The 17845-nt window shown below is 43.3% G+C and overlaps 1 protein-coding gene across 3 annotated transcripts; it reads right to left on the reverse strand.

Annotated features, from left to right (window-relative positions):
- Positions 1 to 995: 995 nt before the first annotated feature.
- csnk1db (casein kinase 1, delta b) lies at positions 996 to 17114 on the reverse strand. 3 transcript variants are annotated; one of them, XM_083932781.1, is made up of 10 exons: positions 16670 to 17114; positions 14373 to 14483; positions 13944 to 14092; positions 13151 to 13379; positions 12845 to 13015; positions 12560 to 12708; positions 9492 to 9660; positions 6816 to 6955; positions 5714 to 5779; positions 996 to 2786 (listed from the first exon to the last, which is right to left on the reverse strand). In XM_083932781.1, exons 1-9 carry the CDS (start codon positions 16743 to 16745, stop codon positions 5729 to 5731), a joined length of 1245 nt encoding a protein of 414 aa, XP_083788907.1. In that variant the 5' UTR covers positions 16746 to 17114; the 3' UTR covers positions 996 to 2786; positions 5714 to 5728. The 3 variants fall into 3 exon arrangements, with proteins under 3 accessions (XP_083788907.1, XP_083788908.1, XP_083788906.1); XM_083932782.1 differs by having other exon boundaries at positions 997 to 2786; positions 5714 to 5784; XM_083932780.1 differs by lacking the exon at positions 5714 to 5779 and having other exon boundaries at positions 998 to 2786.
- Positions 17115 to 17845: the final 731 nt, after the last annotated feature.

A 17845-nucleotide genomic window follows, 5' to 3' on the forward strand; every position in this document is an offset into this window, starting at 1 on the left:
CAGTCTGTGGGTCCGTGTCTCTCTCCACGCAGCAGCACTGTTATGTGACCCCGCGGGGGTTAGAGGTCCGAAACTCTTGGGACACTTCCCTAGCAGCTAACATCAGCCAAGGTAACCCCTCCTCCCACTCACTAGACTATGAATGGAGGTTTGGTGGAACGGCTCTAGAGCTCCTTGGCTTTGAGGATGGAAGGCACTGAACTGTGAATGTTTAACATGTATCTGTTTTAACACTTGGCAAACAGTTTTGAAGTAAAGTTAGACCAGAGCTCCTGAATCTCTTTATATTTTTACAGCTACTTCCGCTCCCAACCAGTGAAACATAACCACCTCACACAAACACTTTGTAACTGGGTCTATCTCCTCATCTGATCTATTTGTCTGCTTTTGGTCAACGACAGCTGTGATCAGACTCCGAAGTTTTTGTGTGCACCCTCACGGCAGAAATGACTTTTGCCCTCATCCTGCACACTGAGTTCCCACAGCCAGCCCATACACCGTATGGGGAGGCAGTAGCAGCTCAGTCCATAGGTGACTTGGCTGGGAACCATAGGGTCGCTGGTTCAAGTCTGAGTGTGGACTGGTGGCTGGAGAGGTGCCAGTTCATCTCCTGGGCACTGCCGAGATGCTGTTGAGCAAGGCACCGAACCCCCAACTGCTCGGGGCGCTGTGTGTGTGTGTGAGAATAATAAGAGTGAAAAATGAAATTACCCCGTTGCGGGATAAATAAAGTAAATCTTCTAATCCACACACTGGGACCGAGACCAAAATCTGTGTGAAACTCCCTAAATATTACTACTTTTTACTTCCTACAACCAGATCCTGAACAGACAAGCCCCCATTTGCTACCATCTGGCTCAAAGATGGCAACATGGCAAAGGAAAGGGAGGCCACACATGCTTGAAAAAGTAATTTATTAGACCAAAATTAACCAAATTAACTATCAATAGATGTGTGATATCAGTTGTGTTAGACGTGTGGATGAGTGGAAATATGGTGTAGGCAAGTTGAAAGGTGCTCTTCCTCCTGGTCGGATTTATTCACAGGCACCATTTAGTGACAAAAAAGAGGTACAAGTAATTCATTTATTTACAGTTTAAGTACACAAATACAGTTGCAAATATAAATGTGAGAAAGTAAATCTTGCTGATCTGATTGCTAACATAATTGCCTAGGTATCGAGCGGCTGACCAAAGAGGTCAAGGGTCAGAATCCCAAACTAGAGAATGAGTAGCAGCAAGAAAGAATTATAACAGGCCATTTCATAGTGATAGACATGGCAGTTATACAAACCCAGAAGTGTCAGACGGGATATTTTTTTTTATGGAGAAGCCTTTAAAAGTATAAAGTCCAGCTCTCATGAATCATTTCAATAATTGTTTAAGATATTCACAAAGAATGCATTTTTAGTACCCATGGCAATATTGCAGTTTGCCACATTGGTGCAGGATCACGGAGAGCAGCAGCTGTGACAGCAAAGCATGTCACATAAAATGTCATTCACATTCAGCGGCACATCTCTGCCCGCTGCACTGCTTTCTGCAACAACTCCATGGCTCTGCAGGGGGCCGACTGGGGGGAGACTACTACACTTCTGGCAGAAATCGCAGCAGTTAGGTTCCTGGACCAAGCCTGAAAGTCCTGTTCAGATCCATCCTTACATAAGAGCATACATTTACACACCAATATTACAAGTAATTCACAGTTTCAAAATTATACAAATAAGAAAATCGAGAATGTTTATCTGAACACAGTGAATGGACATCTGGTAAAATGTGTAAGATGATGCCCTTGCCCCCTACATGAAGCGCACTCATATTGTACAGAACACTAGAAATGGAACAAGGCTCATTAGACAGTACACCAGAGCCTGGAGGTGAAAAGACGCAACATCTTGCCAACTAATGGGTGAATACACAACGTCCTTCACCCGAGATACCAAAGCACATTTTTGGTACATTCATGGGTTCAACTAGCATTCAAGCCTTCATACCTGGCGCTGAAGGCTCACCTAAAACATGCAAAGAAGTCATTTCTTTTTAACGGCTATATATTTACTCTAGAGACCCATTGGTGGTGGTGGTGGTAATAAAAACTGAAAAAGTGACTGGTGGGAGGAGGGACTGTAAACTGCAAATGCAAGTGGAAAGTGTCTCATCCACACACACACACAAAATGAAAAGCTTCTGGTTCAACTTAATACACAAAAGAGAGAAAAGCAGTTTTATTGATCAGGCATGAACTACCGGACAGTGACAGTGGAAATGTAGGACCATCACTAAGTAATGCTTTTGCAGAGGAAGGAGCTTAAACCGCTGTTTCAACAGTCAGTCTATGTCCTCGAAAAGACCGGCTGCCACGTTTGCCCCAGACAAAACACTGCCCATTCAGAATCTGCTGTGTGTGTGTGTGTGTGTGTGTGTGTGTGTGTGTGTGTGTGTGTGTGTGTGTGTGTGTGTGTGTGTGTGTGTGTGTGTGTGTGTGTGTGTGTGTGTGTGTGTGTGTGTGTGTGTGTGTGTGTGTGTGTGTGTGTGTGTGTGTGTGTGTATCCGACCAACTGGCAGAGTGTACAAGAGTCTGCAGTACTGAGAGCGGTCAGTCAGAAAGCAGTTTGTGCTGAGTCACAAGCTATCTCCAATGGTAGCTCTAGAAGTAGTAGTATTGAATAGAATAATTAGTATGTCAAATTGCTTCTGAGTGAACAGGACTTGGTCTGCCGGGGTGCATTGTGGGGCTCATCGAGGAGCTAGAAGATGGAGATTGGCAGGCGGTACGCCGGACACCATCTAGAAGAAACACAGTACAGGAAGCAGGAGGGTCAAAACAAACAAACAAACGACAACCCTACATCTGTCCTAAATCAATGAATGCATTATGCTTTTCATGCATGCTTCACTGTACTGTAACAGCTTCTAGAAGAACATTTATGTAAAACCACCAATTCATCTACAGTCTAAATGCATCTCATTTTTATGCCACAAAATCACCTAAAGCTTTAATTACTCGTGTTTATCCAATAAGCTACATTATGTAATAACTACAAAGTTTGTAAACTGAGGAAACAGCTGCAGGGTTGTAACTTAGGATTGCCAATTACAAAAACATCCCAATATTTTCTGGCTTTGGACAATATTTTTCAACTTCATTAAAGTGAACAGTAAAGGGATAAATGGATAACATGCTTTAATACTGTCATGATGAAGGAAACAACCTCCAAGAGGGCTTATAGCATCAGGTGGGAAAGTGAAAAGGGTATGAGAATACAAAACTGAGTCAAAGAGCGTGAAGCACCCATAGGCACAATATACATGATGTGGGGAGTTAGCTGGCAGCCAGTGATGGTGTGACCTCCTACTGAAGAACAGCAAAGATGGCGGCTCAGAAATCCCAGAGGCTTCAACCATCAACTACATTCTGTAAAGCCTGGCAGACGCTCACGGTATTTGATGGAGCTGATCACAAATATATTAATATGGATAATGCCCATGGCCTGGAGCAACCGATTCTAAATACATTTCAGTCATCTAGTCAGTACATGACAATGCTATGGAAAACTGCTATTAAAAAAAAAGAAAAGTTGAGGAGCTTCTTTTTTATTTTTATTACTCTGAAGAGAAATAGTGATGCAGCATTTGGTCTTGCTGTCCTGTTACCAAGTGAAAAAACATACTCACTACTGCAGAGGTTACATGATCGTGAAAATACCAACACTACCTGAAAGTTACTAGAAATGTAAAACTTTTAAAAACTCTGTAACACTTTACAGTGGTGTAAACAGTTTGCACCAATAAATGCACAAATCTAATATTCTGAATCACAACAATGCCTTTATACTGAACACTAGGGGTGTAATGCTAGATGTATTCATACCGGACCGTCACAATACAGGCACTTCTGAGCGGGTACAGAGGTGGACAGCGATCCGGAAATGTGGCGTGAATATGGCAAATCTACAGTCTACAGTCTAGAGTTCCCCCTGGACTGTTTAGCCTCCGGCTCAGCTCGCAGCCAGCGAGAGAGAGAGAGAGTAGCAGACAGCAGCAGGCAGGCATAGCCGTAACCCAGGACGCCCCGCACCCCTGTGAGCCCGGCTGTGTGGATGGATGGCTAGTGAACAGAGAGCAAACTGTGTGCCGAACGACAATATGAAACAGGACCTTGCAAATGTCCCCCTATCATTCAAAGTGGGATACGCATAAGTAAATTAAGAGCATGCACACACATTTACAAAGGCACCATCCAGGTGTTACTATAACCGCTGCTGTGAAAAAAAACAAGCTGTGCACACCCAGCACCAGACACTATTTCAACATCCCCTACCCGGGAATTCAGAACAGGCAAATGTCATAACCTCAGTTCATGCTGAAGCTGCAATTATTATTTATTGGAGAAGTGCAGCAGTATTTTTTTTTTTTTTTTACATTTGTTACACATTTTAATTGTATGTTTCATACTGGCAGCTCAACAAACACAACTGATGGTTCACGAGGCTTCATTTGGACATCACTAACCGTTACACCCCTACTGAACACATGTGCTGCATTATTAATTGTGATTGTTCGCTGTGTTGCAAACCAGCTGGACATTGTCTAAACTCAGGTTCATGAACTCATTCCCAAAGCAGAGAAAATACAGTGGAAAAAAAAACAAGACCTGGGACAGTGGCTACGCCTCAAGTTACAAGTTGTTAAGCTCCTGTAGTGGAAAGGCCTTTATAGGGATTCAGATGTTAGACAAGTCAACTAGGTACCCATGTCATGGTAGTTGTGTGTAAGTTTATTGCCAGTGTTTTGTTCCAGCAACAAACCTCCAGTACATGCAACTGCCAGATGTATCCTCTGTGACACAGCAAGGAAACGCTGTCTGTTCCCTGTCTCGGCTGATTTGAGATGAAGGAAAAGGAAAAATCCCTTCCAAAAAGCCAACCTTTTCAGCCACAGCCATGACAAAGCTGTAATCTGACTTGCAAATGAGTAATTTCTTATCATGCAGGTTTAGTTTATGTCAAAGGCCAGCGAGGCAGAAATCTGAACATGAAATAACACTGGACTGCACCAAGCAAGGCAGGAGGGGTAGGTGTAGGGGGGTTAAAAGCTTCTGGATGCTATAGATGTAAGCCCGTTATCTAGGCATCACACCAAAAGTGCAAGCAACAAGCCACAGGTTCAGAGTTGATGTCAACTGTGAGTAGACAACAAGCGAGTTACATTCTTAGGCCCTGGTGCACTGTGATGCAGTATCCACTCCAGTTCTCAGAGGACTCCACCCTCCTGCTAATAAAATAGCAGTATCTGGCTGTCCGATGAAACGTAAGCCGGTACGATGCAGCTATGATGTCATCAACAGTCAAGTGGGTGTACTTAATGGCTGTGATGGTATTGTGTAATATGACATCAATAACCGGTCGCTCCAGCTAAGTCTCATTAGCAAACTGGATGCCCAGGTGAACGAACACATGCTGGTGTGCCTTGATTCCAGGCAGAACTACAGTAATTGAGTATCGACATGAACTTGTTAAAGCTGCTGATCAAATCTCAGGAGTGCCATGTTTTTCTTCTTCTTGTGCTTCTTAGTTAGAGAATTCACCTCAAATAAAACACTGGGCTTGAAGTGAAAAATGCTGGAACTGGGACTTAACACAAGACTGACGCAGCCCAGTGTAGAACTGGAATGTGGACCCATACATCCCTGTTGCTTTAGGGACCGGACTCACCCAGCGTTGCCGCCGTCACACAAGGACGTGGCGAGCGTCTAGTTGGCGTGATGCTCGTAGGGAATACTATTCTGAGGTTGGGGGAAGGGAGAGAGAAGGCCCAACATGTCAAGTCAGAACCCACAAACTGCACCAACCACACAACTGGAGAACACTGGCTGAATAACACTTCATGTCTAACATGAAACATGAGTATCAGGACTGGCTTCTGCTGCTCCTCATCTGAGTCCTGTGCAAAACACTACACACAAGTCTTTTTGTAAATCACGTAGACCAAAACTCTGCAATACGGATCCTATGATGTAGAAAGATAAAGACTACCAAAAGGAAACATTTTCATTAATGGTTGAATATGTAGAATCTTTATTAAAAGCTATATATTTTTTTAAATAATACACCAATGGGGCGTTTTGAGGGGTACAGAATGAAAGTATTGCTTTTCCATGAAAAATATCTGACTTGAAATTTCTGCCTTTTTCCATAAAAAATATCTGACTCAGAACGGGACAGAAAGTCATTGTCAATAGTCTTTTTCCATTGTAGCAGCCAATAGCGTTGGGTGTGGCTGGTTGCCAGGGTTGCCTGTTGTTAGGTGAAGCTACTTTAGGCTGGCACTGGGTGAAATGAAGTTTGCCAATCTGCAGCTGCTTATTTGTCCCAGCAGCTGAGTGAGTGGAGACGGGCAAAAACCAGAGTCAAATCCTTGTTTTTTATGGTGTGATTTTCTGGAGGGGATGGATTGATACAGGCTCAAACAGACTCCGGTCTCCTGTAGCTACTGGGCCGGGTCTGACCAACCTGGCAACCTGACTGCTGGAATTATTTTTTCTTGTTGAGACTATGATCTTGAGACACTAGATGGAGCTGTTCTCCTCATTCTACATATTCAACCTTTAACTTTAGAATGTAATTTAACTGCTTCTGGTTACTATGATGCTTAAAGCACAGCTTCATTCTGAATATGCATAAAGGGGCTTGTGCTTCAAGCCTTGGGTGAGGTGGAATTATCTATGGTAAGTACAGTTTCAACTTCCTGCTCATGTTAGTGAGTTAAGAGACACTATAAGAAGAAAGCAAATGTGTCTTCAGGGGTGTCTTGTACCTGTGAGGTGGACATGCGCGACGTGTCCTGTCGTCCTGTGAGATCTGAGGATGACACGTTGACGGGAGCGCCGCGGTGAAGTCGCATGCTGACCTTTCGTTCACGCTCCATACCAGACACTTGGCGAGGGGATGTGTTTGCTGGAGAACAGAGAAAAACAAAAAACAAAGACCACCATCAGGAGGGAACGGCTATGATGACAGAATAAACCAATGCATCCCTTTTCCATCATACTCCATACAAACAGGCATGGTTATTGTTTTTGATTCAAAAGTTTGTGTAATGACAGCAAAACAGTCAGAACAAAGCACACATTATAATCCATTGATCTAAAGCCTTGAAATCAGAAAATCATTAACTCTCTTGAGACCTGCCGTTGATCCGGGTCGACATTACCTCAAATGTAGTTCTTTAAAACGGTAGAGTGCAGATACTGGTATCATATTAAACTAGATAACCTAAGGCATAAACTGGTACCATGTCATGCTAGCTTGTCAGGAAAGAGGCTAAATAAGGCTCCAAAACTCCAAAGCTTGATTTTGGTGAGCGAAAAACTGCTATGGCCATATTCAAATGGATCCCTTGACCTTTGACCTCAAGATATGAAAATGGGTTCTATGGGTACCCATGAGTCTCCTCTTTGCAGACATGCTCCCTTTATGATAATCCCTAATGATAATAATCCCTTGCAGTTCCAAAACTATGTAGATTTCATATGGGATTTTGAAGGGATGTTTGACCATTTTTATCAATTGTAAAGTGGTAAAGATTTAGCACGAATATCTGTGTCACTGGTGGTATGAATTTTTCAAGTTGTTCAACATAATAGAGCATGAGAATGGCCTTCAGTGTATGTGTAGATATGTTCTAAGCCCTAAACTCAATTTATTTTAATAAATAAATGAATTGTTATTTAAAATGTATGACTTTAAAACTTGACGGTTCTGAGTTGCATCTCAAATAAATCTTCAGGTTCCTAGGTTTCAGATGAACACTACTTCTGTGTGACATCTACTGTTAACCTGCTATATCCCCCTAAAGCTCCCCTGTTCCCCAGCTGCGGTTCCTGCAAAGTGGGTGGCGCAAATACATACAAACCCAATGGAAAGATGCAAACAGAAAAAGAGCGCTTTTTTTGCCTCATCAGTATATTCACAAGAAATCTTCATGACACTGTCTCAAAAGGCCTATCAAAGTTTAGATTCTCCTGATGTGTGAGTCCCTAGTATCTCATATTTGTACAGAGGCTAGAAGAAAAAGAACTTTTAATAAACGCAAGGGACAATAGCAGACTGAATAAGCTGGTGAGGAGGGCAGGGTCTGTGGTGGGGTCAGACCTGGACAATCTGGAGGTGGTGGCGGAGGGGGGGGATGAGGAGGAAGCTGGACGCTGTCTTTAAGAACCCCTCCCACCTCCTGAGGGTCAGGATGAGGGGCTCATTCAGACACAGACCGGCAGTGAAATTCACAGAGCTGTGTTCCTCTGGAGGATGTTATTAATCTAGAAACAGCAGATTTGCAGCAGCGCAAGTAACGCAAGTAAAATTATCCAAATATGATCCCTCGAACGAATATTCACCTTGTGGCTGGTGTGAACACAACATGAAAGACGAAAATGGGTCTATGGTGGGTCTTCGAGGTTTCAAGACATAGACATAAATACTGGACACCGTCTCCCACTCATAGGTTTCTGAACAGCCAGTGGCATTGGCCTGATTCCGCCTACTCCAGGCTCCAAAAGGCAGAGCGTGGTGCATCTGAGGTGGGACGAATGAAGCCTTGCTACAAACTCTAAGTTAGCAAAGGCTAATCTTTAGATTATAGCCTCATTTCCCACACCACTAATGCAAAGAGTGCACATAGTTCACACTGCAGCCAGATACCAGCTGGACCAGGTTTCCTCTGTTAGCGCTAAAGTGAACAACAATAGCCTTGTTGGTGTTGGGTACACCCAGACTCTTAGACCAGGTGTGAGACCCACCCTGTCTGGCCTGGTCGATGACAAGAACATCAACACAGGAGGCCAAAAGCTGGGTCTGTGCTTGGAACTGGAAGCCTAAGCTTCCAACATACGGCAAGGGACTAGGGAATATCAGAAGAATGTGGCCTTAAATGCATGTCCAACTCAAGTGCAGGACAATAATTTGTGTAACATAACCGTGTACATTGACAGCGCTGTGCGAGATCATTATCTTGAATATAATCGTGAAGAAGAATTATGAATTTTCTCGAAAAATACCACCAGAATTTCCTTCACCAAAAAAACTGGAGCAATTACTTCTTGAACAGCTCTATTATTAGTCCAATATTGCACGTGTCCATCGAGTCAGTTTAATACCCCATGCACCAACAGCACAAACACGTCTGAGAACGGAGGTGTTGCACCTGTCACTCAGAACAGCCACTCCCTTAATTATGCAGAAGTTTCAGCATTAATATGATTTTAACAGGTGATTTAAAAAAACAATTCACCTCCTGTAAAGTTGTCATGAACGTGGAAAAGAGACCAAAACCGTTTCTTGTACCAGGCTTTAAACATGTTTACTGTATTTCTGCTGCAAAGTTGGCCATTTAACACAGGGCCATATAGGAATTTGCTCTGTTCTGGAACCAGCCTCAAGTGGCTTGGATGCTGCTTGGTTAAACAAAGTCACAGAGGGGCTGGAGTCAACTGACCTGTGTGTGAGGTGGGTGTTAGCGGGGTGGGCGCTGCTCCATCTTGGGTTCCTCGTGGTCGTCCTGATGCAGCAGGTATACCTCTAGCCCCTGGGTTCCTGCCATGTCTCAGCCTGTCCTCACGGTCCCGGCGTTCTCTCTCTGCTTCTTCTGCTGCACGGTTGGCTCCCTGTGTACAACAATAAAAGAATCAACAAAAAAAGACAGGACAGTCCTAGCTCTGTGAGGCTGCACTTTGGGTTAAATGTTAATGTCAGCATGTTGACATGCTCATGACAAGCTGGTGTTAAGTAGGTGTAATGTTTACCATGTTCCCCATCTTAGTGCAAGTTAGCATTCAAACATTTGCTACTTAGCACTAAGTACAGTAGTGCTAAGCAGCTATTCCAACATAAGGCGTGTTTCCATTAGCCCTATAAAATGGCCTCCCGGAAAGTTTTAGGGCACGCCCTCTAAAATGGCCGTTCACTCGCTGTCTTTCCATTACGAAAAAAGGACCCAGATGGATTCACCAGACTCTGGAGGTGATGTATCGCCGGTAATCAGCTGATTGGTGATACAGCGGCGCGTTCTTCCTCAAGAGACATACAGAATAGTTGTAGGTTGATTTAAGGTGGCCCGTAGTATTCACAACGTCACTTATGTACTAGTAACATGAAAGAAAATACTCCACCTTAAAGTATGAGGTGATGTAAAAGTTTTGTTGACAGACAGATGATGAAAGATCATTTTCTGTGCTGTGTTCTTCTTCACCACTGGATAAAGGTGTCAACTTCACCGTGTTGTTGTGGTGTCTGTACTACAACACGTCACATCCCGCTGAGAGCTACAGCCAATCAGCAATCAGGTTAATCTCCGATAGGGCCTCTTTCTACTCGGTCAAATGACCTCCTGAACGACTCGCATGCAAATTGGGGAGGTTTTTGGCGAGATAGGCCCGCCTCATTCAGGGTAGTCGACCAGTGTAAACGCACCTATAATCAGTAATAGTATAAGCACACCATAGCCCCTCCTCGACAGTCAGCCACCTACTTCAGCCTTAGAGAACCCTTCCCTTCAACATCTCAACTGATCACTGTATAGCCTTTCTGCATTTTTTTTTTTAAAGATTATTTTTTGGGCAGTTTTCAAGCCTTTTTATTAGATAGGACAGACAGGATATGGAGTGAGAGAGAGGGAGACATGCAGCAAGGGGTCGCAGGTCAGAGTTGAACCCACGGCTGCTGCCTCAAGGACCTTCAGCCTCTTTACATGGGGCAGCTACTCTAACCACTCAGCCACTGACTGCCCCCTTTCTGCGTTTTTTTTGACACCAAAACCAACACCATCCACCTGTAGTTGGCCTTGTCCTGCACTTCTCCAGGCAACTCACTCTGAAAAGTAACCACAGGCCAACCACTCATGGGCTCCCTCTCCAACGGATCATATCATCTCTGAGCTCATCCTCAAAACCAAATCCACAGCCTGTCAGCTTCACCCCCTCCCAACCACCCTCGCCCAAGCCTTTCTGCCATCCATTTCCCCGAAGTTCTAGAAAACCCAGTGCTGACCTGAGCCATTACAGACCAAACGCCAACCTTCCCTTCATCTCCAAAACTCTTGAGGGTGGTTGTCGCTCAACTTCTGTCACACCTCAACAACCTCCGGGAACCCTTTGAATCTGGTGGCCGGCCCAAACACATTACTGAAACAACCTTCTCCGTGTAGCTGACTCTGGATTGCTCACCCTCCATATCCTCCTTGACATTTGACACCATCTCCCACCCACGTCTCCTGGATCGCTGGCTGACATTGGGATTGCAGGTGTTGCAGTCTCATGGTTCTCATCCTATCTAACTTAGAGACAACAGTATGTTTAACTGATGAACCAAAGGTAAAGGTGTTCCGCTGTTTCACTGGGTGTCCCCCAGGGGTCCCTACTGGGACCACTTCTTATCATTTACCTCCTTCCACTGGGCACAATCCACCTTGTCACTATGTTGTCCACTTTCAGCAAGGCTAAAAACCTACCTTTATCTTTGATCCCTCAGGCAGCACATCATTAAAAACCAACATCATTCTGTAAAGGATATTACCACATGGGCTCAGGAACACTTCAGAAAACCACTGTCAGTTAACACAGTTCATCTCTACATCTACAAGTGCAAGTTAAAACTCTACCATGCAAAGCGAAAGCCATATATCAACAACACCAGAAACACCACCAGCTTCTGTGGGCCCGAGCTCATCTGAGACAGAAGTGACACAAGGTGGAAAAATGTTCTGTGGTCTGACGAGTCCACATTTACAACTGTTTTTGGAAATAATGGAAGATGTGTCCTCCGGGTCAAAGAAGAAAAGGAGAATTCAGACTGTTATCAGCGCACAGTTCAAAATGGGGGTGTGTTAGTACCCATGGCATCATGGGTAACTTGCACATCTGTGAAGGCCCCATTAATGTTGAAAGATACATACAGGTTTGGAACAACATATGCTGCCATCCAAGCAACGTCTTTTTCAGGGACGTCCCTGCTTATTTCAGCAAGACAGTGATAGGACACATTCTGCACGTGTTCCAACAGCGTGGCCTGATGCAGTCCACACCTGTCTCCCATTGAAAATGTTTGGAGCTTTATGAAACTCAAAATATGACAACGGACTGTTGAGCAACTGAAGTCGTATATCAAGCAAGCATGGGAAAGAATTCCACCTACAACGCTTCAACAATTAGTGTCCCCAGTTCCCAAATACTTATTGAGTGTTGTTCAAAGGAAAGGTGATGTAACACAGTGGTAAACATCCCCCTGTCCCAGGTGTTTCGAACCTGTTTCAGGCATCAAATTCAAAATGAGTGAATATTTATAAAGAGTTTATCAGTTTGAACATTAAATATCTTGTCTTTGTAGTGTATTCTATAGAATATTGGTTGAAGGGATTTGCATATCATTGTATTCTGTTTTTATTTACATTTTACACAAAGTCCCAACTTCATTGGAATTGGAGTTTGTAAAAAAACTAAAACATTTGAAGGATATATTGTGGCTGATAATTTGATTTAATACAGTTTAGTCATTATGATTATTACTCACAAACTTGAGCATGTTCCAGTCAAATACATAGTCATATGAAAAGCCCTGTCTGTGGAACAGGTTCCTGAAGAGCTGCCGTAGGTATGAGTAGTCCGGCTTGTCATCGAAGCGCAGGGAACGACAAAAATTCAGGTAGGTCGCAAACTCAGCTGTAATTAGAGAGAAAACATTTTTTAGCTGATGGGAATGACTGACTGTTTTTGAATATTATGGGTCAATCTGTTGTTAAGAAATATTTTTTAGAAAATGTAAAAAGAAGAAAACCGAAAATAAGTCCAGACTCACAGGGGTATCCCTTGCAAAGCACCTCAATGGGGGTGGACATTTTCTTTTCACTGATCCGTTCATACTTCTGCCTCTTGGTAGCAGCCTTGAGGCCTTGCCAAGGCAACGAGCCCAGATTAAAATACATGAGAACATAGCCCAAGGACTCCAGGTCATCACGCCTTGACTGCTCTGTAAGAGGAAACAACAGACAAGGAGAAGGATGGAATAAAGAAAAAGGGGTCATCAGTGCACTCCACAACTATAAATTCACAGTCTAAGAAATGTAGTAATGTGTTCACGTCAAACAGTGTTGTTTTTTTTTACCAATCCCCAGATGTGTGTTGATTGAGGCGTAACGTGCAGTGCCAGTCAGGTTCTTGTTCTCGCGGTAGGGAATGTGCTGGTGTGTGCGCGCGTCACGATATTTTTTAGCCAGGCCAAAGTCAATAATGTAGACCAGGTTGCCCTTTTTGCCTAGTCCCATCAGGAAGTTATCAGGCTTCACATCTCTGTGGATGAAGTTCTTGGAGTGAATGTACTCAATGCGACTGATCTGTAGTGGGGAAGGAAAAAATAATGAGGTCACAACACAATGCCAACTCCTTCTGTACAAGTCACTTTTTGAGGGAGGACAAGGGTGAGTAATGACTTTACAGACTAAACTCAATGACAATGATGTAAATCAGAGCAAAGCATTAGCCTATGAAATGTTATTAAATTCTTATTATTAGCTATTCTATGACTTTTGAATGTTTGAATTTAGAATTCTAAAAGCGTTTCAATTGATTTGATTCCATAAACAGTGTTTAAGCTATTGAATCAGGAGGTAAAGCAACTGGTCCACAAAGCACAGGGTTGGCATTTCAAACCCTTGCTTCCCCTGTGCACATAGTGTGTCCTTGGGTTAGACACTGAACCACATACTGTATGACTCAATGACATACACATATAAACACCAAATACCTTTCGGCTGCCCTTTCATAGCTGTTCTGGATCAGCGGTAGGAAGTGCGAAAAGAGGATGTGGATGCATGCACTGGTCAGTAGGTGTGTGTGTGTGTGTGCCTGTCTGTCTGTCTGTCTATATAGATATATATATATTGAGTAGGCAGTCTTACCATCTGATCCGCGAGCAGCAGGACTGTTTTGAGGCTGAACTTGCGGGAGCAAAAGTTGAAGAGATCCTCTAGGCTGGGACCCAGTAGCTCCATCACCATCACATTGTAGTCACCTTCTGCTCCACACCACTTTATTGTTGGAATGCCCACTGCAAAAAGACAACACAAAAATGCAGGCTAGGGAACACCTCTTGATGATGTTTTTCACTTGCCTCTTAAGCAAGAGAAAAAAATTAAACTGACTACTCTCAGTTTACACTATTAATATTTTCTATCCCACTAATATTAATGAAGAGTCAGGGACAAACAAGGGCTATAATTCAAGTGATTCAAGAGAATCAATAAGGAGAAATATTGCAAGAAGTCAGAAGTTTCTGTTGTTGCCTTAACCCTAACTTTGGGAAAGACTGATGTTAGTTGCTACGTCACCTCCTCCTTGCATCATCTTGTAAATCTTGCTCTCGATGTGAAGCTGGGGGTGTTTGGTCTTCACACATTCCAACTTAATCGCAACCTCCTCACCCACGGAAATATCAGTGCCTGGAAAAGGACAAATGTTAAAACACAGGGTGAACTTTAAGGATCAGTTTACCCAAAGCACAAAAAACCCACTTACCAACCGAGGCATCTAAATATACAGATAGCTTCAATTTTATCTGGCAAAGTTTAAAAATAACCACTGCTGAGACTTCAGTTGTTTCTAATGAAGACTGTTAACAAGAGACTTTGATTGAGTGAGTAACCCAGGGCTCTAGAATGGGTCCAAAAATCAGCCAAAAACCCTTTTCACTGGTCACACCGGTACCAAGAGACATTTCACTTGATTAATATTAAAATACGTACTCCAGAAGAATTTAGATGCCTTGTTTCTCACGTTCTTTTTGGCAGTACAATGTAATTGCAGACAAGCCTGCTCTTTCAGAGCCCTCCATCTTGTCACTATCAGGTCAACTGTGTGTTGAACAAAATCCGCTAGAGTCGCTAACAGCCGGACGTGGCTAACAGTGATTAGCTCGGGGCAGTACAGTGAATGCATTCAAAGGTCTTTTTTAACCACTAATACTGCTGAAAATAACAGCAAACCTCTGCAGCAGCATGAGAAGAGTCCCTACACAGAAAACAAAGCACCAATGGGCTCCTTCCTTTGGGATTGATTTTGGTAATCCACTTGAATGGACTTTACTATGAGAGGAGCTGGTACAGGGGCCAGTAGGTAAGTCTTTAAAACACTCTTAATAAACTCTGGGTTAACCAACTACGTTGTTGGTGCTTTGTTTTCTGTGTAGGGACTCTTCTCATGCTGCTGCAGAGGTTTGCTGTTATTTTGAGCAGTATTAGTGGTTAAAAAAGACGTTTGAATGCCTTCACTGTATTGCCCCTAAGCTAATCATTGTTAGCCACGTCCGGCTGTTAGCTGCAGTGACTATGACTTTGGGATGATTTTACGCCGAAATTTAACTTTAATGTGTCACACTGTCCCTTTTTAGCTGCCACCCCCTCCCCCCCTCCTCCTGCTGCTCATAACTCGATTTTGGTAGGGTCTAAAATTATGCCCACCTACACCTTTTTAGTAGAGGATGTCAAGATAATTATGAGCCTTTTGTCCGGTATCCTGAAAAAACGTTTCGGAGGTGATTTCCTCTTCCCCCACGTACGTGAGTGAACGGGCGATTGTGCTTCCAGTCCCATGACAGCCACACAAACAGGCCAGTGCTGCAGTACCCCGCTGGGTCGCTTAGCCCATGGGAGCATTCGCCGCCTGTCCTGGGGACCTGTGGCAGACCAACCGCTGTCAGCAGCTTCACTAACATGGCGGCATGTTTACTTTTAACCCAAGACTGTCACCACAGACACTGATATTGTAATCTTCTGCAAAAATGCAAAGAAGCGCTTTCATTAGTGGGTCATATGATCAATCACTATTGTTTTAAGTCCCTAAGTGATAGATAGAAACTTAACAGACCATTAAATAGATAAAAATCTTACAGGGTATCTTTAGAGTCATTTATTCAACTTGATTTCAAATGTATTTATTCAAACAGTCCAGGCAGTGTGGGATGTTTGGCTTAGAGTAGAAGAAAACATTTGAAGAGAAGCAAGGAAATGATAGGTAAATGATTCATATTTATTTCAGGACAGTACTGTAAGTTTATGACTTTGGACCCCTCTGAGGAAAGGTGGTAGTGACACTTGCTGATTATGCCTCGGTAACAATATTCGACCGCAATATTGCATATGGTGAGATTTCCTGATATCGTGTACCTATTTCAGCTTTGTTTTTCACGAGTATGGTTATGGTTACACACTGGTATCCAACAGCTGTATTTATGAATCTAACCCAGCAGTAGTTTGAAGTTTTCAGTGGTTTACCTCACGTTAACATCATTAAACGAGCTAAACAAGCTAGCTGTCTTACAACATGCAATGCCACAAATCAACTCACATCGCCTCGTTTTGTCCTATAGTTCCAGTGGACAGCTGGACGTTACAGTAACGCCAATTATACGTGAGGCATTTAGCAAGACAGAGGTTAAGGTTAAATCACAACTAACGTTAGCTTGCTGGCGTAAACTGAGATTAACACAAAGATATAACCCCAATGCAAGTTGAACTCGGAAATGATTCAAACAGTCGCTAATAAAGGTAATGGTAATGGGGTGCGTTAAACGGGACGATATTTGGTTGGCGAAAGTACGGTCAAGTTGAAGAGAACAGATTTTACTCACCCAAATAGATGTCCCCGAAAGATCCACTTCCGATTTTTCTGCCCAGTCTGTATCGGTTCCCCACTCTCAGCTCCATTTTTACGTATGCTGCTTCGTTCGTAGCTTGGTAGATTAACCTTTACGGAGCCTAAACGTTCCGTTACTAACCTTTTGTTTACGTTTCCTCTGCAAAAATAGTCCACCTCCCTAAACTGGTTTACAACCTCAATTCACATTCCCCGCCCCCCGGAATCCCAGTTCCTTCTGTAACAATGTAAATGTCACCATCCCTATTTTATCATTCTGACAAACGAAGACCTATAATATCGATGTCGTTCGATACCGTGAAACGCGTAGTTTATGTTCTCCGTATTTTAGAGGTTATCGGTGGCCAAAAACACAAGGATGGAGACGGATATTGCTGATAGATTTAACCCCTGGTCGTACGCAGCTTCACTCTGCTGTCGGATTTATTCCTCCACCATGAAAGTTGTCATTCGCTGCTCTCTGGCGTCACTTCCCCTAGCAACGACAGGCAGATCTGGGACAGGCACGGACGGCACTCTCCCAGTCCACTCAAAACGATCACTATACAGTCTATGGTCAAAACTTGGCAATTTGAACTTTCTGTCAACGTTCTTTACATAACTTCTGCATGTGGAAAACTTGAATGGCTATGAATGTATGTACAAGAATGATTAAGACTAGTTTACATGAGGGAAATACAAGAAAGCTGAATTTGTACTTATATCCTAGCCCCAGTTAGGCCAACACAATACATGTGCATGTTTGGACCAGGCTGTGCTCAGATTAATACAGCAACACACATGTGTGGTTTTGCAGATATTGTAATGAAAACAGGAGTAACTGTGCAGTAAACAAGTGTTCTTTGTTAGTGCTGTGTACTGTTGATCGTTGTAAACCAAATAAAAAATAAAAAAAAACAACATCTACAGTTGAGGAATCACAAGTCCTTACTTAATTAGGAGTACAGTAGGTGGATGGAGAGACAGCCCTACTCATATCTAAGTGAGGGCAGCTCCAGCTCCCTCTCCACACCCACTGATGTGAGCTGAGATTTTTCTGATTGGCTGCACAAGGAGCAGCAACACAGATTTTTCTCATTGGTCGCTGGTGGACCACTGAGGCCGCTCACATGGCAGACCTTGTTGTTCTACAGATTGGGTAACAGGCTGT

Source organism: Echiichthys vipera, assembly GCF_963691815.1.
Source record: "Echiichthys vipera genome assembly, chromosome: 18".
In the NCBI taxonomy this organism is placed as follows: domain Eukaryota; kingdom Metazoa; phylum Chordata; class Actinopteri; order Perciformes; family Trachinidae; genus Echiichthys; species Echiichthys vipera.

What these genes read in the sequence shown, in the direction of transcription:
- csnk1db (XM_083932781.1), bottom strand. Translation starts at nt 16,745, where the DNA reads ATGGAGCTGAGAGTGGGGAACCGATACAGACTGGGCAGAAAAATCGGA. An exon ending in CAACACACATCTGGGGATTG is followed by an intron (nt 13,016 to 13,150) that starts GTAAAAAAAAAC and finishes TTCCTCTTACAG; the next exon opens with AGCAGTCAAGGCGTGATGAC. An exon ending in CGCGCATGTCCACCTCACAG is followed by an intron (nt 5,780 to 6,815) that starts GTACAAGACACC and finishes ACCTCAGAATAG; the next exon opens with TATTCCCTACGAGCATCACG.